Source organism: Silene latifolia, chromosome Y, assembly GCF_048544455.1.
Source record: "Silene latifolia isolate original U9 population chromosome Y, ASM4854445v1, whole genome shotgun sequence".
Lineage (NCBI taxonomy): Eukaryota > Viridiplantae > Streptophyta > Magnoliopsida > Caryophyllales > Caryophyllaceae > Silene > Silene latifolia.
This window is the reverse complement of record NC_133538.1, coordinates 140,749,420-140,769,577: the sequence shown is the minus strand read 5'-3', so window position 1 is coordinate 140,769,577 and position 20,158 is coordinate 140,749,420. Positions and strand designations below refer to the sequence as shown.

Below are 20,158 nucleotides of genomic sequence, written 5' to 3'. Positions count from 1 at the left end.
AGGATCTAAAAGTAAAACTTGTGTGGAGGGGTTGTCGGTAAGATGAAGGTTAATCTGGGCTTTAAATTTGGGAATGAAAAATAAAATAAGGAATTGGGATTTAAGGGGCCATGGTAATGTCGTTAACATGGCCATTCACAAATTGTCAAATAGTTTAGATAAAGCATTGGTAGTGAGGGTGTGGTGGATGGTAGCGATGGTTGCGGGGGTGATGATTTGAGACTAATTGAGAGGGCAGCGGTAGGTTTACTAGGAGAGGATGAGAGTGACTTGCTAAAGAGGTAGTCGGTCACATGAGTGTATTATGAGAAAAGAGGTCAATATTATGGTTTATTGTGAGCTAAATTGAAGCTTAGAGTATTTTGAGAAGAACCTAAATAATTTAAAGTATTCTCATTAAATAGCCCTTTAATAAATTACAGCAAAACTTAAATCTCATGGATTAGGATAACGCCTCTGCCAAGGCCTTCTAAGATCCTTCTTTGCATGTGTTTTAATGTAACCATATGTATATAGTTTATAGGCTTAATTTCTTGATTCATTTTTAAGTTTGTCTATTCTTTGACCATAGTATTTGTGATGATGCTTTTTATTGACAGTCATTCACTTTCACTTGGTCCATCATATGTGGTGTCGATATTTGGCTTCTTTTTCGATTTCTCTTCAATAGTTTTTTGTCCTCTTACCTATTACACAATTGATATACTCTAATAAATTTATAACTAACTGTTGCATGAGAGTCACATTACCAGTGGGACATACACCCGTTTATGAGACAACCTCACACTGAAATAAGAAATAGTTGTTGCATGAGAATGAACTGCATTACATGTAGTAATCTTTATGAAGCTTGCATTTGACACATTTTAGTGTATGGGATCATCGATTACATGCTCTATGACCCTTTTTGCCGAAAAAGATTGATTAGTCTACTCTCCCAATAAGCAGTCTCATATTAATTTCTCATATAAAATTTTGATTAATTTCTCATATAAAATTTTGTTATGATCTGCTAAGAAATCTAAAAGATTTTAACTCTATTATCTTTGCTAGGCTCAAATAGCGATTTTTAACGTTTAATACTCATTTCTTGTAAGAGAACTATTTGTGTTTACATGAATCTTTATGTTTCCATTACCATGGCACCAACACCGTATGGTTATTAACTGGGTAATTATTAAATATAATAAAAATTATGAGGCCTTCTATAATAAAAGAAAAGAAAAAAAGACGAGAAATAATATTTCGGTTAGGTAATGTTTTTTGGTATGAATAGAAAAGTTAAGGAATGGTGAGGGGGTGAGAAATAATTGATGAAATAAGTCAATAAGAGAAGCGATATGATTGGAAATGTTCTAATATTAAGCAATTTATGTACATAGGAGGTCATTGATCTGAATCTTACCGATGTATACCTTTGTACAATTCGCTAAAAATTCGATGACCTTTGGAATCTTATGCTGCAATTAATTAGTTGATCCTATTTAATTTGGTTTGGTAAACTGGTAATGCGGTTGCGACAAAATAATGATGAAGAAAAGGTAATTGTTATAGCCTAACTTTTCCTACCTCTTTTTTTCTGTTAATTGTTACTTCAAAGTACTTGTTATTTTTTTAAAAAAGGTAATTTTATTTTGTGATGAAATAGAATAAGGTAAATAGTTGTTTACACATTTTCGGGAAGATTAATGAACATATCCTTTGTTGTTGGCACGATAGGCAATGCGGGCGAGCCAATTATTGTCTTCTAAAAGTTTGGGTTATTAGCTTCACTAAGACACTTGTGAAGGAATATGCAAGCAGAGGAATCAATGTAAGCATCTCAAATATTCTTAATCCTTTAAGCACGGTTTACATGATACCCTTACCCTTTGAGCAAAAATCAAGGCATATGGAGTATATCATAAGGACCATTTAATTTACCCTCGTCATTACCTTACCTTATACGTGCATTACTTCCTGTGTCTTGTGCCAGCAAAGGTGGGAAAAGATTAGAAGGGAGTATCAATTATTCAATGAAATCTAAAACTTTCGTTTCTCAATTTTATTCAGTCGATGCAATTTTTGCGAGTTCATTGCCTCAAACATGACTCCAAAACTAGGACCGGACTTTGAGAAGAAGCTCTTGGGCTCCATCCCCTTAGGTATAGTCAAGCCCGATCTGCTCTCACAGATGAGTTTTAATGAGAGAAAGCTCCTGGATGCATTATTTTATTCCCTGTTAGCCTAGAAATAAACGAGTTGGATATTCAAATCGAGGCTCTTCAAATGTCAGAATTGATAAGAGTCGATTTTTATGATTAATTACTTATTTCATGTAGGGTCTCTTCTTTCCATCTAAGCTTCTATCTTCTTCGTGTGGACCTTATTGCCTTTTGTTATAATTTTCACTAAGACCACCCCGAAAGTTGTAAACATCGCTCTTTTCATAATCAAGAGGCATTGAGAAGTACTCGGATCAAATACCCAAATGTACCTTTGAGCGCCTTGTCCGAGTATTCTATTCTCATTGAAATGATCTGTGACCCTGTCTAATTCATCAGCACTTAAAAGTCTAATCATAGAGTGGGAGATGGTGGGATTTAGGACAAATTATGTGTCTTTGTTAGCTGCTTCTGGATTTCTTCTTTATGGAGACAAGTGAGAACAAACAATATAGTTAATTTGCTTTTGTAACTAAGATTAATGAGCGACTTTCTTATTTAGCCATCTATGCTTTTATTGAATATTGCAATGGCAAGATTTTGTTTATATCTAATGATTAGCATGTGCAGGTTCCTTGAACTTTGTATTTTTTTCCTAGATTTATTTGATGAATGCCATTTTTTGTTAGTCTTTGATTTTCAGTAAAGTACTTTAGGAGGAGGGAGAGAGAGAGAGGGTGGTGGGAGGGGGAAGGAGGGAGGAAGCGGAGAAGGCGGGGAGATCAGGAGGTAGTTCGTTTGAATTAAATCAAGTTTTTATCTTGTTACATGTATTTGAAATTCCTAAGACAATGCTATTTTTTGGAAATTGTATGTGTAATTGCAAGTTAATTATTAATGAAGCTTACATTTTAGCAAAAAAAAAAGAATAAAAAAGGTCGGAAAGTGTCATCACCTCGGTAGAATGGCGTTTTCTTGTAGTGAAAATTATTGTGCTAAAAAAGCCAAACATTTTTGTGGACCTTATGAGCTTAAGTAGGTTTGGCATTATTTGTGTGTGTGGTGTGGGAGGGAGGGGGCGGGGAATATCTCGTATCGGTAGAGTGAAAATCCGATATAACTCGGTCGATACGATACAACTCGGCCGCGATTTTGAACCTAATACTAGCTCATTTTTTTTCTAACCTTTTGACACATGAAGTCTTGATAAATGGAGGGAGAACATCATTAGAGAACTTGTTTCCTGATAACTAGAAGATAAGTGAATGAGTGGTTGTGATAGCGGAATAGGAACAACATAAAGTGTTGTATATAGCAACTGAATTTACAGTGTTGAAGGTGTTTCCAACACTCTTATTTGTGTAAATTTAGTGATGAATCTTTCAGAATAGAATAGGGGAACCGAACTTGAATCCTTAACGAAATATTAGAGGGCCGACCTTGAAAGGTGGGGGTTGGACTTAACTCTTATTTAATAAAGGGTTATTTAATAAGAATACTCTAAACTATAGTGGTCCTTATCAACATACTCCAAATTGTGTTTTAACTATCATTATACCCAACTATTTCATCTATTGTCTGTACTAGAGTTGCTATTTATTAACCTATACTAAGCGGGTAAAAGCAAGTGTGAGTCTCACTTCTTCTTCTCAAGCCACCATTGTTCTTCCTCCCAAATCAAATATCCCCAAATCCACCCTTACATCTAAAGCGCCGACCACCCTCCATCTTCTTCCCCTAGTTTACCAATCGCCATTAAACACCACAATTCTTCTTACCAAATTAAGGTCTTGAATCAAAATACCCAAATTAAAATTCCGACCATACTCAAGATCTACGAAATCATTTAATCATCAAAATTAAGGAATTAAATACATAAACTCAAATGTACCGGAGAAACTTTGTTGCATTAATTCTCATCACCACCGCTACATAACCTATCAAAACAGCACCACCACCACCACCACCACTTCTCTACATTCACAAGCATAACAACCACATCCAATTCTTATTAACTCGCTGGTAAAATCTGGGCAATTCCTTTGATGGTAAAATCTGGACAAAATCATTTGAGAAGAACAAGCAAATCTTGCATTTTTTATGTTCAAATCAGGTAAAGTTTAAACCCAAAGATATTAGCACTTTATTTGGGTTTTGTTAGACCGAAGGAATATTATGGAAACTTTGTTGGATTTTTTCGAATTTCTAAATGAAGAAAGAAGGGATCTGAAAAAGTAAAACATGTGTGGAGGGGTTGTCGGTAAGATGAAGGTTAATCTGGGTTTTAAATTTGGGAATGAAAAATAAAATAAGGAATTGGGATTTAAGGGTCCATGGTAATGTCGTTAACATGGTCATTCGCAAATTGTCAAGTAGTTTAGATAAAGCATTGGTGATTTGAGGGTGTGGTGGATGGTAGCAGTGGTTGCAGGGGGTGATGATTTGAGACTAATTGAGAGGGCAACGGGTAGGTTTACAAGGAGAGGATGGGAGTGACTTGCTAAAGAGGTAGTCGGTCACATGAGTGTATTATGAGAAAAGAGGTCAATATTATGGTTTATTGTGAGCTAAATTGAAGCTTAGAGTATTTTGAGAAGAGCCCCAATAGTTTAGTGTATTCTCATTAAATAGCCCTTTAATAAATTACAGCAAAACTTAAATCTCATGGATTAGGATAACGCCTCTGCCATGGCCTTCTAAGATCCTTCTTTGCATGTGTTTTAATGTAACCACATGTATATAGTTTATAGGCTTAATTTCTTGATTCTTTTTTAAGTTTGTCTATTCTTTGGCCATAGTATTTGGGATGATGCTTTTTATTGACAGTCATTCACTCTCACTTGGTCCATCATATGTGGTGTCGATATTTGGCTTCTTTTTCGATTTCTCTTCAATAGTTTTTTGTCCTCTTACCTATTACACAATTGATATACTCTAATAAATTTATAACTAAGCTGTTGCATGAGAGTCACATTACCATGGGACATACACCCCGTTTATGAGACAACCTCACACTGAAATAAGAAATAGTTGTTGCATGAGAATGAACTGCATTACCTATAGTAATCTTTATGAAGCTTGCATTTGACACATTTTCTGAGTGTGTGGGATCATCAGTACATGCTCTATGACCCTTTTTTAGCAGAAAAAAGATTCAGTTAGTCTACTCTCCCAATAAACAGTCTCATATTAATTTCTCATATAAAATTTTGTTATGATCTCGCGAAGGAAATCTAAAGTCGATTTTAACTCTATTGTGCTACGCTAGGCTCAAATAGCGATTTTTAACGTTTAATACTCATTTCTTGTAAGAGAACTATTTGTGTTTACATGAATCTTTATGTTTCCATTACCATGGCACCAACCTGTATGGTTATTAAGTGGGTAATTATTAAATATAATAAAAATTATGAGGCCTTCTATAATAAAAGAAAAAAAAAAAAAGACGAAATAATATTTCGGTTAGAGTAATGTTTTTGGTATGAATAGAAAAGTTAAGGAATGGTGAGGGGGGTGAGAAATAATTGATGAAATAAAGTGCAATAAGAGAAGCGATATGATTGGAAATGTTCTAATATTAAGCAATTTATGTACATAGCAGGTCATTGATCTGAATCTTACCGATGTACACCTTTGTACACAGTCGCTAAAAATTACGATGACCTTTGGAATCTTATGCTGCAATTAATTAGTTGATCCCATTTAATTTGGTTTGGTAAAGCGTAATGCAAAGCAAAATAATGATGAAGAAAAAGGTAATTGTTATCGCTAACTTTTCCTACCTCTTTTTTCCGGGTTAATTGTTACTTCATTACTTGTTATTTTTTTTAAAAAAAGGTAATTTTATTTTATGATGAAAAAGAATAAGGTAAATAGTTGTTTACACATTTCCAGGGAAGATTAATGAACATCTCCTTTGTTGTTGGCCTGATAGGCAATGCGGGGCAGGCCAATTATTGTGCTGCTAAAGCTGGGGTTATTGGCTTCACTAAGACACTTGTGAAGGAATATGCAAGCAAAGGAATCAATGTAAGCATCTCAAATATTCTTAATCCTTTAAGCCTGGTGTACATGATACCCTTACCCTTTGAGCAAAAATCAAGGCATATGGAGTATATCTTAAGGACCATTTAATTTACCCTCATCATTACCCTTACCTGTTATCTGTCGCATTACTTCCCTGTGTCTTGTGCCAGCAAAGGTGGGAAAAGATTAGAAGGGAGTATCAATTATTCAATGAAATCTAAAACTTCCATTTCTCAATTTTATTAAGGTTAATGCAATTGCACCAGGGTTCATTGCCTCAAACATGACTCCAAAACTAAGACCGGACTTTGAGAAGAAGCTCTTGGGCTCCATCCCCTTAGGTATAGTCAAGCCCCGATCTGCTCTCGTGATGAGTTTTAATGAGAGAAAGCTCTGGGTGCATTACTTTTATTCCATTAGCCTAGAAATAGCGAGTTGGATATTCAAATCGAGGCTCTTCAAATGTAAAATTGATAAGAGTCGATTTTTAAGATTAGTACTTATTTCATGTAGGGTCTCTTCTTTCCATCTAAGCTTCTATCTTCTTCCGGTGTGGACCTTTGCCTTTTGTTATAAGTTAGAGCTAAGACCACCCCAAAAGTTGTAAACATCGCTCTTTCAATAAATAAGAGGCTTGGTAAAGTACTCGGGATCCAAATACCCAAATGTACCTTTGACCGCCTTGTCCGAGTATTCTATTCTCATTGAAATGATGCGTATACTGTCTAATTCATCGGCACTTAAAAGTCTAATTCTTTCTGCAATTTGTTTTGCATTGTCATTTCTTTGTTCAACAATAATCTACCATTTTGCTCAAAATTTTTAACTTTCGGCCACGATAATCCTTTTTTTTTTATGAACAGTAGAGCCATCAGTCTATTAGCGTATAGGTAAAGGGCAGTCGACAATTGTTGCTTTGTGCGAAATTTCGAAATATCTTGCTTTGATAATTAAATTTGTTGGAATATCATCTGTGTCTTTATTTAGAATGTTTAGATTGGGAGGGTAGAGGGGGGGCCATAGAGTGGGAGATGGTGGGATTTAGGACAAATTATGTGTCTTTGTTAGGCTGCCCCGGATTTCTTCTTTATGGAGACAAGTGAGAACAAACAATATAGTTAATCTGCTTTTGTAACTAAGATTAATGAGCGACTTTCTTATTTAGCCATCTATGCTTTAATTGAATATTGCAATGGCAAGATTTTGTTTATATCTAATGATTAGCATGTGCAGGTTCCTTGAACTTTGTATTTTTGTCCTAAATTTATTTGATGAATGCCATTTTTTGTTAGTCTTTGATTTTCAGTAAAGTACTTTAGGAGGAGGGAGAGAGAGAGAGAGGGTGGTGGGAGGGGGAAGGAGGGAGGAAGCGGAGAAGGCGGGGAGATGAGGAGGTAGTTGGTTTGAATTAAATCAAGTTTTTATCTTGTTACATGTATTTGAAATTCCTAAGACAATGCTATTTCTTTGAAATTGTATGTGTAATTGCAAGTTAATTATTAATGAAGCTTACATTTTAGCAAAAAAAAAAAAGAATAAAAACGGTTGGAAAGTGTCATCACCTCGGTAGAATGGCGTTTTCTTGTAGTGAAAATTATTGTGCTAAATAAGCCAAACATTTTTGTGGACCTTATGAGCTTAAGTAGGTTTGGCATTATTTGTGTGCGTGGTGTGGGAGGGAGGGGGCGGGGAATATCTTTAACGAATTTCACTCAACATGCCTAAACTTGTACGAAAATAAGGAAATAGTAAAACTGCAGTCATTGAGTTAATGACCGAAACATGTGAAGCAAACATTGATGAAATCTTTAAAATCAACCTAGCGATACATTTTTTTACTAATCAAGTCTATCTGCAACCTCTTCATAGGTACGTAAGGGATAAAAGGATCAATACTAGAAGATGATGGAAGACGTACACAAGTATTACCCGATGCAAATGGCATTCTTTGAAGAGGTCTAAACAACTTACTTATTATCTTCATTCTCCTAATTCCTGAGGAGGTATCTTATATATTCACACGCTAACTGCTATGTTAATTTCAAACTTGATTAGGACTCACTACTTCGATTAAGTGCCATGTTTTATTGCTATGAAGTGCTTATGAAACTCGATTTAGATTTAACAAGTCAAAATGTAGATTCCTTGGTCAGGGATTATGATTGATGCAACAAAATTTATACAACTCATTGGAACGGAGGAAGCTTAATGGAAGTGAAAAGCCGTCTTCATTAACAAATGGGTTTGGCTGTCTTCAGCAACTAATGTTGGCCTATGTTTGTTTGTTCACTTCCAATTAACATTAACTCTATCAATTCATTGATCTTTCTCATTTTCTTTATTTTTTATTTTTAACAACTTTCATTTGTTATTTAAGAGATTAAGGATTTGGAATTTTGGTATGTGATGCCAGTTGTTGGTGCTAAAGGTGGAGGATATCGGACTCCAGTTTAGGTTGCACTCAAAGCAGTCAATCAGGTATTTCTTTATGGTATGGCTTGAAATATAATAATGATTTTTACGTATGGGACTATGTGAGCGTATAAGCTCGACATTGGGTTGTTGCTGCGGGTAGTATCAAGTCGGTTTTCTTTAGACCTTTCAATTTTGGAGTTAATTCAATTATTTTTATTTGTAGTTGATCATCCATTCTGGTCCTCCTCGGATTCAAGTGATGACTCTATAAGAGACTCAATTACATTATATAGTAGAAAGAATATTCTCTAAGTTGAATCTAATTAACTGCTTACTCTTCGTAATTTGTTGTGAATTGAAATTACGGGGTTATAATAATCTACTAGTAATTGTAAAAATCACTATTTTTGCATAGATGTTTTAAGGTTTTCTTAACCATAATTTCCAACATTTGTACTTGAATTTTGAAACCATTCTTCTATTTAACAGCAAAAAATAACTTAGAACTAAAAAGCGAAAACTTAGGCGTGGGTAGGGAAAAAAGCTGACAGATCACTTCCTTCGTCTATTCCTGGAAAGGTGATCAAATGCTCTTTAATTCCATAATACGAAGTGGTAGATCTATCATAAGGTTTCAATGGTCCAAGGTTAATCTTCTTATTGAAATATCTAACCATCTTTTAGGTCCCTAGATTCGAGTGAGGGAGTTGGGGCGTGCGGACAAATGCCACACGTAGATTGGCTTGATCGCCTAGCGTTTAAAGCTATGGGGAACATTAAGGAACGTGAAAGTTGTGGGACTTGAAGTTCGGTTTTAATACTTTGCTAATTACGATATTATCCGGTTTTTAGGAGAAATCACCCAACAAGGTAAATTATTTGTTAATTTGATTATTTAGTTTGATTGTTTACCAAATTTTACCAGATTTGCCTTATAGAATATTGATTGTGAATTAAATAAGTAGGGTTTACTTTTTTGGTGTAAATTGATTGCATGCAATAATCCGTTGATGATATCGATTGTGAATAAGATAAGTTGGGGAATGTTGAAATGCGGAAATATTCCATCTCTCGAAGGGTTTTTAAACGATTTTCCAGATTTCGAACATCAAGTGGTCTTATAGGTACCTCTTAGATTTCCCTTTTCTTATGCCAGTTTACTGTCAGATTGGTTTTTTTTGAAGTGGCTAATCTGGTTAAACTTCTATTCTTTTGATAATGCATTGTAGTCTTGATAATTCTAACGAAATATCTTTTTACATTAATTGTCCTTTTTTTGGAACCCTTGATATGAAAGCTTTTGATACTGAATTTTCAAGGACTTGGTACAATTTATTGCAGCTTTAGTCATGGATTTTGATATTGCAAAGTCAAATAGTCTTGGATTTAGTTGCTTGAAACTCAAAATAGGCATGTACTTTGATGGTGATGCCTATTGATTCGATCCTGCGTATTTTAAGATGTTGTTGGCGTGATTTGTTTGTAATCTTTGAATATCTTTGGTCACTTCTATGTGATTCCTACAACAAACATTTATAACACATACATTACGAGTTTATATGCTTGCAATATTGTAATGATAAGTATAGGCCCATTACGAACAAATCAAAAAAAAAAACATTATAACACATCTTCGCTAGAATATTGGATTATGTTTGGTTAAGTTTATTGATTTATGCAATATCACATAAAACTAAAAAGGATGAGTTTAATTTTGGAATTATGGAGCTTTCTTATTAGAGTTAGATTAGCCTCTTCTTACTGCATATTAATCTGGCTTAATACCACTTATATATGCAGGGGATTTGCCGCGTGCATGCTTCTGTATTATAAATCATTGGATAACAGGTAAAACTCACAACAAGCATTGTACAATTTCCTAAGTTATCACTCACAACAAGTATTATATGATTTCTGAAGTTAATGAGGATGTTGTGTATAACTATTTGTTACTTGTCGTGTATTATGGCAGAAAGGTTATTTCGGGAAATCAATTAACATGGCGTTATTTACTTGAATACTCTGGCCTTATGTGTAGGCTATTTCCATTCCATCCCCAGTCGATGCAAATGAACTTGTTACTATCTCGGATCCAGAGGTGGGAAAGATAAATCCTTCAGAGCATACGTGGATAAAGCTTAATAGGAACTTTAGTCGTGCCATTATTGACCGTGAGTTGAAGCCAAGCTGTAATGAAAGGAAGTAAGTTTGAAATCTAATAACTTCTGCGTACTTTGTGTTTGTGCTGCTATCACGAAGTAATTGTGGAAGTTGTAACTGTCATCTTTATAAATGCAGAGTTAAATAGTTTTAGTGTGGCCTGCTATCCATTGGATTTTAATTGCAATCTTAATTAAATTAAGCTTCATACCTTTTACTAATAAGCTTTACATGAACCTTCCACATCTGGTTTGTGTGTGTGATATTAGATCACATGGAATGGTCGCATGGAATGGTCGCATGGAGTTTTCATTATTCATTTCTGTAGAGTGTTATAAATCACGCCCTTTGAAGATACTTGTATGTATCTATATCTCTATTTTTACAACAATACAAGGAATTCTGAAATACCCGCCAACAAGGACTAAGTAAAGATGCAAAGCAGCATTTGTGGAAATTCAGATTCTTTTTGATGTCAGGGAAAAAAGCTCTAACCAAGTTTCTCCGGCGTATTGAATGGAGTGATGTTCGGGTGAAGATTTTGGTGTTTTGTGCCTTCTGTTACTCTTTTTGCCACCTTCTAATGTACCGCATTGATGTGATAAATGCATTTTCGGGAAGCGAAGCAGGTAATTGAATTGATAGGTAAGTGAATGATGGTTGCTATCAGTGATGCACTGTCACTGTTGTCTTTTGTATTTGAAAGTGAAGAGGTTAGTATGTACATTAAATAGATTCGGATAGAGTTTCGGACATGGATAGATATTCAAGTGCCAAACTCAGCTCGACTCCTTTTAGATACGGGTACTCTGCCTTAGACTATTTCACTTTAAATTAAGGGTAACTCATTTTTTTTCTATTGAGGGAGGACTCATGAGACCAAAGCTTAACAAGTGTGTTATGTACTTATGTATTCATTTATGAGCTTTTGTATAGTTGTTTCGTATTGTAATATCAATTTTAAGTCTGCTTGTAAAAAAGGCCTCCTTGTGCTATAATTATTTTGCATTAGGCATTGCGTCTTCAAGCATTTACGCAGTTTTGTAAAAAAAACTGTGCTCGTTCCACCATTTATAAATATATTTATATTTATATATAATGGACCACGCTCCTTTCTATTGATATATTGCCGACTTACTTCCGCTTAGCATTCCACCAAATTGGGGCACCGCGCCCTACCGGGCGTGGTGCAACAACTAGTATACAAATAAAAACTTATTCTTTCATTAATGTGCAAGTGTAGTTATCTCTACACCACAATGAGTTGCGCTAAAAAAAGTGGAAGCTCATCTACGACTCACAAGGATTGAGGCTCTAAAATATCCGAGCTAATCCTTGTGTTACAGTAAAATCTTAATTACATGTATGTCGAATCAGTGAATCTGAAGAACATATGCAATGCTCAAGTTTACCACACATGAATAAAATTACTGTGTGGTAAAGAATGAGGCATGGATGGAGTTGAGCCCCTTTTTGAATATTCATGGAGAATACTGATAATCGAGTTCGCCTTCTTGCTAGCCCTCGAAGTCCCATCAGTGAGAAAACAATACAATGCTCCCATTAGAGAAGTTCTCATCACTAAAACCTCGATCACTTCTCTACCTCCATTTATACACAAGGAGAGCAACAATGAAATGCAATGCTCTCCTCTGAACCTCGAACAATCCGACTTAGATGAGCACAAGACCTTAACAATCGTGAAGAGAGCCCTGGTGCGTAAGATGGACTTGGCCCCATCATGCTTCTCGGCCAGGGCAGAGAGGACAGCCAAGGAATCCACCATAAGATCCTGACTTTCCTGAGAATCTAAGAGGGTGACCAAAAGAGAGACTAGCCTCCCCTCGAGCATCCGATAATGGTTGCTCGGGAGCATCAGGAGGCCATCAATTGCGACGAGAGCATTCTTCTTACCCAAGTCATCCCCAACCCGAATCAATTCCACGAGTAATGGAATTGCATCCGGATTATTCCCTATTAGTCTCAGGTATTCCTCTACGGAAGATAAGTAGAACAATATCGCAACAGCATGTTGTCTTGCCTCCATCTTGATCCCATTTTTAAGCACTCCGACAACCAAACCTAAATCCCCATTATTTACAATTATCGATTTGCTTTCAGAGTACTTCGAGAGATTCAACAAGGCGGCCATGGAATTCTCTTGGGTGGTTGGATCTGTTGGAAAAGTAGATCTATATACTCAACATATTCATATATGATATATATTAATTTAGTCATAAAATTAATTAGTGATCTTATGCATGCAAACTATAAACTATTTAAAGGAAGAAATCTTTATCTTACATTGGTATTTCGGTTTATATGGGCACAAAAGAGATCTCCTTCTCTTTTGTTCTTGTGCTTTCCTCAATGGATGAACAAGGACTCAAATGTAGAATCCCTCCCAAGGAATGATACCCAAGATATACCCTTAATAAAATTAATATTATTAATACTAGAATAACATTAATCTTTTAAATAAAATTGACCCAAATGTTTTGGTCCTCTCTATATTTCGGTCAAGAGGAGGAAGAAGGAGGAAGAGAATATTTTTATCTCTCTAAAAATATTATTGTGATGTTAGAATGAATTGTTATTACACTAGATATTGCATGTAGTGTATATTGGAGAAATAAGAGAAAACCCTTGGCTCCTCTTTTGTCCAAAACCGGTAGGGTGGGGAAGAGTGGCCAATGCATGCACAATGTGGTCTTTACAAGATTGTGTAGGTATGCATGGCTAGTATTAGGCTAACATCATTATGCTTTCCATTAACTTAATCAACATAATATATATGTTAATTCCTCCCAATATTTCGGTCCAAATTGTGATAAAATGGATTCCATTTTATCTTTGTCAATTTGTCACATGTTACATGTTATGTAAAAATGTTATGTATTTTTAACATATTAAAAATCAATGTATTAATAAAAATACGTCATATACGAAATTGACTTAGTAATTCACAATTACTTGTACCAAAATAATTTACCAATTTATAAATCACAACATCTTGTATTTATAATAATTCATTCAATTTCAATTGTCTCCTTAAATAGTAATTTCATCCAAGTAATAAAACAATTCGATCACTTAGACCGTATCTTATTTAATCAGATTATAATGAGATACGTAAATTTTACTTCCAAAATTGTCCGTCAATTTTCAAGTAATTTAATTAATTCGTAACGTTATACGATCAATTAAATGATCAATTAAGAGTAATATCCTTTAGGTATGACCTAGGGGATCAATCGATCACCACCGTCGCCTGACAAGAATGTCAAACTCTAGTCGACCAATCATTACCGATATGTGTGGACCGATTGTGATAAAATATACTTCCCAATTGTATTCTTTTAAAATGAGACTTAAACATGTGATCATCATGATCAACGATTGTGATCGCATTATTGTCGGAGGACACATATTCCAACAATCTCCCACTTGTCCTCGACAAGTGTGCGTCACCAATTCTCTTGTCCTATTACTATCTCCCACTCAATTCAAGGTGTCTTTCAGGTCGTACTTTCAAGTGATCATATCGAGTGGTTTCCTTGATCGGAGAATAAATCGATTGACCGGATTAATCTACCATGGATACATTCCGAGCGTGGCCACGCATTTCTAGTTCATTACTCCTCAAGTGGCCCTGAGATATTTTTATAACCCTGACTAGGGGTGGACAATTCCTATCGCACTCATTCCCTTCGACTAGCCATAGCCATCATAACCCAAAATATGCCCATTTGACCCAATTTACGAAGGTCGTAGTAACACAAATCAAAGTTAATCTGAAACTGTGCCATCTTAGGCGAATAGTCTTTAGTCAAAAGAATTGACTCATTTGAATACTATAGCAGCTCTCGCCACGACCAGACTATATAAATTTGCCAGAACTCCATAAGCGGTCATAAGGCCCGACAAGGTGTTCCTAACATCTGCCTATGTGATCGACTAGTCATCTCACATGACTCTATGGCACTTGAACTTGCCATCAATCGCATCACACTCTAGTCACTTCGAGACGTCACCTCATACAAGTGACTATGGGCAAATACAATTGTTTTAGCAGGATTTTCCTGAAAGGATCCGGCTTAATTATAAAGTAGTTAGGGTATCTAGTTCTATAAGTTTGGAATAATATTATGAGTAAATAACAAAGAAGGACTAAGTATAAAAGATGTCACTTGTATTAATTTAATAAGCTGAGTACAAACTCGTGTATATAATTGAGTATACAGGAAATAGTAAGAGATAAATTAATAGATAATTAATGAATCACCCCCCTTACCAATGCTCGATCATGCTATTTATAGTTCTACAAATATTAACGTTGTATTCAATCTCAACGTTCTTCTCAATAGTCGGAGCTGTTACCTGATTAATAGGGCACCTTTCCTATTAATCCGGTTGACCCGTTCTTCTCTAACTGTTTTTAGCTTTTCTCCTTAATCACGTCTTGATTCGTGGGAGTGATATAGTCTTGTGGTTAGACTTGGTCTTCCTTGAGAATAGGACGTGGTCATTTAGTTTGTATAACTGTATTTCTTGTTATTCTTCTTAATCCAGCCTGCCTGAGTGTCGTGCCAGGCTACTTTGTACTCACCAACAGGCTTTTCTTTCCAGGATTTAGTTGCCTTCATGCTATAATATTCTTCAATAGTTGAATAGTAGTCAGACTTGTCCGGTCCTAGGTTACTTCAGTCAGACTAATAAGGTCAGGCCAGGCTGGAGTCAGACCAGGCTAAGCTGGGCCTAAAAATTGCCCCTTGACATTTTACCCATGCTGGATCTGGCCAGGGGTGAGATGTCAACTTTACCGGGTTAAACAATAAGAAGAGTCATATTTATTCAGTGACTCTTAGACTCCTATTTACCGTTGAACACTGCAACGGCTAAGTGATGTCATGCTGACAGTTTTGCAATTTCTAGGGTTTCCATGCCGTTATACATCTTCTATAAATACGGTATTTGGGGCGAGATTATTCTTCACCAATTTTCTTCCACTTTCTTTGCTAAATTTTCTTCTGAAATTCTCCCCTATTTCTCAGCAATCTTGTTCTGCTAATTTATACTTTTTCGATAATTTAACTTCATCACAATTAATCAAACAATAAAAGATATGGGAGACAAAAACGTCCTTCATCCCAAAACTGTTCTGCTGGCTGCTGAGCTGAACCCACGGATGTTCGGGAGGAAGAGGTGATGGAAGTTGATCCTCCCGCTCGTCTTTGTGGCTTTTAAGTACCAGGACTCTGTGTTCACCGCCCTTCAATCTTTGGATCCTTACTTTCACGAGGAGAACTTGTTGAAAAGAAATTATGACAAGATATTAAGGGAGAAGAAAATAATTCTGAGTCGACCGAGGTATGGATCCTGAATCTTGTCGATCGGAGCTAACTGGGTGTCACCGTATGGTTTTGTATTTTTGAATGGGCGTTCAAAGCGGTACATGTAAGTTACCTTTTACCCCTTTAATGATTGATACCATTCGTGCAATGGAAGTATCACCTTTTCAGATTATGCCAATGGTTTGGAAACTTATCCATTCTGTTGAAAATTTGTGTGCTAAGCACAATCTCACAATTACCCTTAATGATATCAAGGCAATTTATCATATGAAAAATCCAGTTAATGGTCGTTTTAATTTGAGAATTAAATCGAAAATGTCTCAATTAATTACTAACCTGGACTCTGGAGATGATAAAAGTTGGGCAAAGACTTTCCTGTTTGTCCGGACTGAGACTTTGGGATCAGGCTTTGATTATCTGAGATATCCTCCCTTGGAGAGTGGTAGGTTCCCTGTACTCTTATTTTGCAATATATATTACATGAAATTAATAGATTTTGATTTTCACCGTGTAATTTTGACGGTTTTGCAGCTCCCGATTGGAGCTTTGATCCTCTTGATGAGGAAGTCGTTTCCCGGGATAGAGGCTTTCCTTGCTATTCCTGAGGAAGAGAGGACATGGCCAGCTAGTTTGGGCAGGGAATTGTTGCCCCGGTATATGAAGACCAAGCTGACTGGGGTCAGAGTACCCAAAGGCAAGCCTAGTTCTACTGCTCTTTCCTGTACGTCTTCTGTATGTCTTTATGTTAACTGTTATCTTCTTGTCATTTCTCGTCTGATACTTACGTATATTTTTTATGTATTCAGTATTTAGGTCTTCCGCTAGGTTGGCCAGCTTTTCTGCAAAGGATTTGAAGGCTGGGGTGGCTAGGATTGCTGAACAGTCCAAGAGCCAGGAGGCTAGTGGGAGTGACAAAACGCTTGATATCCTGGTTTCTGATGTCCAACCTTCTCAAGATCCACCCAGGATAGTGTCACCAGAGGTCGTCCAGGCTCCAAAAAGGAAGAGGGAAGATGTTATCCTCGAAGAGGAGGAGGGAGAGAAAGAGCCTATCCAGGCTCGGCCAATCAAGAGCATAAGGCAAGTGCACCTGGGGATTGATGACATGGATGATGCCCGGGCACAGATAAATGAGTTTTACTGCAAAAATGAGCGGCCACTCTTGTCTTCTCGTACCCTTGAGTCGTCTAATGCACTGAGTGGTTTCTATTCTGACTTCTCTTGTAACAAAGGCTGCTGAACTTACTTCCCAGGCTAAGGAGGTTAGTTGTAAGGGGATATTTTTAATTGTTCATGTACTTTTTGTTTTGCCTTGTACTTGGCTGATTGATTTTATATATATGTAGGGATTGGATGCCGGGTTGGCTACTGCTTGTCAGCTCAGGGATGCCCAGGCCAGGGTTACTAGTTTGGAGGAAAAACTGGATAACCTTAACCGTGACTGCATACATCCGGAGTAATGAGGTAGTACTTCAATCCCAGTGGGGCAAATGACTAGAGAGGAAACTAGGGCTGCTATAGTTTGTGAGGTGGCCGCAAAAAATCTTTGAGAAGGTTGTCGAGGCAAGAGTTGGAGGCCGAGAAGCGAGGCAATGCAAGATCGATTGAGAAAAAATGAGGAGCTTGCTTTTGAAAAGGAATTGTGGAGGCGCGGTTGGCTGATCTTTGCTCGGTACTTCTTCGGGAAAGGTCGGGTTGATGCTATAAGGGATCCGAGAATCGGCCAGGGCTAATTGGGATCCGGACCGGATGAGACAAAGATTGACGCTCGATATCCGATTTGGCCAATATGGGTCAAGAAGAAGAAGTGGATTCTCCTCCTTCCAAGGCAAAATCGCGACCAGGAAATGGTGGATGGTTGTGAGTCAGTTACTGGCTCAAAAATAACTTAGATTTTTCTTTTAGGTTTTGGTCTATCCAGGGGGAATGTCCCTGGAATGAATATTTAGAAATTTTTTTGGCCTATCCAGGGGGGATGTTCCTGGAATGGATGATTATTAGGTGTGTGGTAGGGCCGACTATTTTGAATGAATAAATATTTGGTCTTTGTTTGTTTCTTTTTGTGTTTTGACAAGGTACTTTTGTAATGCCGGATGTGTGCTGGATCTGACCAGTTATCTGACTGGATCGGGCCAGTTTTTGTGCTGGATCTGGCCAGTTTAATATATATATATATTTTTGTTTGTTATGGGTGGGGTTGTTGCACTGTCTGAGGGCTTATGTCCCTGCCTGTCTGGAGGGCTTATGACCCATTTATGTTATACAAATCGGAAGGAGTTTTCCAGGTTTGTATGTTAAGTGGAGCTCGAGTATTTAAAGGCTGTTTATGAATCCGAAATTTGGATATCGAGTTGGATATTTGGTGGGGTGGCCCCAATCTTCTTGATTTGTTTTAGATAAAATGCAGTATGTAAAACAAGTATTGAAGATTCTACTTGGTAAAAGTGCATATGAGAACATAGATAAGTTTTTGGGCACATAATTTGAAGAAATCATATACGACATTTATTCATATAATGGCAAGTATCATACATGTAGTTTCATATCAAGCCAGGCAAGAAATGTTAAGGTGAAAAATTATACCTGGATTGAGAGATATATTTTATATGTGAAATAGTTTTAAATGTGTAATATTCCAAGCTCTTGGGATCATTTCGCCGTCCAGGGTTTGTAATCTATAAGCCCCTTGGCCGACTACTGAGTCAATCGTCGGTAGGGGCCTTCCCAGTTGGGGCCAATTTGCCAGCATTCTTTTCTTTTGTGTTTTGGAAGACTTTCCTGAGGACAAGGTCTCCTACCCTGAATACCCTGGCTTTGACAGTCTTGTTGTAGCTTTTCGCAACCCTTTGCTGATATGCTGCTAGTCTGATGCTGGCTGCATCTCTTAGTTCTTCTGTTAGGTCCAGGTTGTCCTCCATTAGAGGTATATTCTTTGGTTGTTGTGTTCATCTTGTATCTGGCTGATGGAATTTTACCTCGGTAGGGATTATCTTTCTTCACATCTATAGACCAAGGAGTAAGGGGTTTGGCACTTGTGGAATTTTTAGGTGTGGTTACGTCACCCCAGGAGGACCAGGGTAAGCTCTTGACCCATCCCTTTTCTTCTTTCCGACTTCTTCTTTATACAGCTGATTACCACCTTATTACTTGGATTACGCTTTGACCGTTGGCTTTTGGATATCCTGGTGTGGATGTTACCAGGTTGATGTTCCATTGAGCACGAAGAAGGCTGCTTGTTCTTTTTCCCACGAATTGCGTGCCATTGTCGCATACTATTTCAGAGGGATGCCATATCTACATATGATGTTGTGTTTGATGAATGCTATGACATCCTTCTCCTTGACTTGCCTGTATGATTCAGCTTCTATCCATTTGGAGAAGTAATCAGTCATTGCTAGCATGAAAACTTTCTGTCCGGGTGCTTGAGGTAGTTTTCCTACTATGTCCATGCCCCATTTCATAAATGGCCAGGGCGCGGATATAGAATGTAGTTCTTCGATGGTGATGGATATATGGTCCATGAATCGACAAGCTTTACATTTAGAGTGAATTCTAGGCAATCGGCTCTCGGGGTGGGCCAATAATAACTGTTTACGAGTACTTTGCTTGCCAGGCTTCTTCCACCTTTATGATTTCCACAGTGCCCTTCATGGATTTCGATAATATCTGTTCACTTCTTGTGGTTCCGGCATCGAGGTACGGCCCGACTGCGATTTCTTAAAAAGCACGTTGACAATAATAGTGTACGAAGCAGCTTTTATTTTTAGTGCTCTGGCATCCTGTTTATTTAGGAGAAGGATTCCTTGTTGTAGCCAGTCATAGTAGGGTTTTGTCCATGAATTGGCAATATAAATTGGGAAACTTTCATCTTGTTTATTTATCTCAGGTTCTAGTAAATGTACGATGGGTATTTTGTCGAAGTCTAGGGGACTGAAGTTAGATCCTAGGCCGGCTAGAGCATCGGCTTGGGTATTCAAGTCCCTGGGAATTTGGTCAATATTGAAGCTTCGAAATTTTCCTTTTAAAATTTGAACGACATCTAGATAAAGCATCATTTTG

The 20,158-nt window shown here is 36.9% G+C and overlaps 1 protein-coding gene and 1 long non-coding RNA gene across 3 annotated transcripts; one reads left to right on the top strand and one right to left on the bottom strand.

The window, feature by feature from the left end:
* The first annotated feature begins 9,425 nt into the window (after positions 1-9,425).
* Positions 9,426-11,801, top strand: LOC141633901 (uncharacterized). Of its 2 annotated transcripts, XR_012538656.1 has the most exons (4): positions 9,426-9,455; positions 10,386-10,433; positions 10,624-10,787; positions 11,015-11,801. It is a non-coding gene; the product is annotated as an uncharacterized LOC141633901 (long non-coding RNA). The 2 variants fall into 2 exon arrangements; XR_012538655.1 differs by lacking the exon at positions 11,015-11,801 and having other exon boundaries at positions 10,624-10,930.
* Positions 11,802-12,153: 352 nt separating this feature from the next.
* On the bottom strand, positions 12,154-12,897 carry LOC141629068 (U-box domain-containing protein 18-like). The gene has a single exon (XM_074442134.1). It carries the CDS (start codon positions 12,895-12,897, stop codon positions 12,154-12,156), a length of 744 nt encoding a protein of 247 aa, XP_074298235.1.
* Between the last annotated feature and the right edge of the window lie 7,261 nt (positions 12,898-20,158).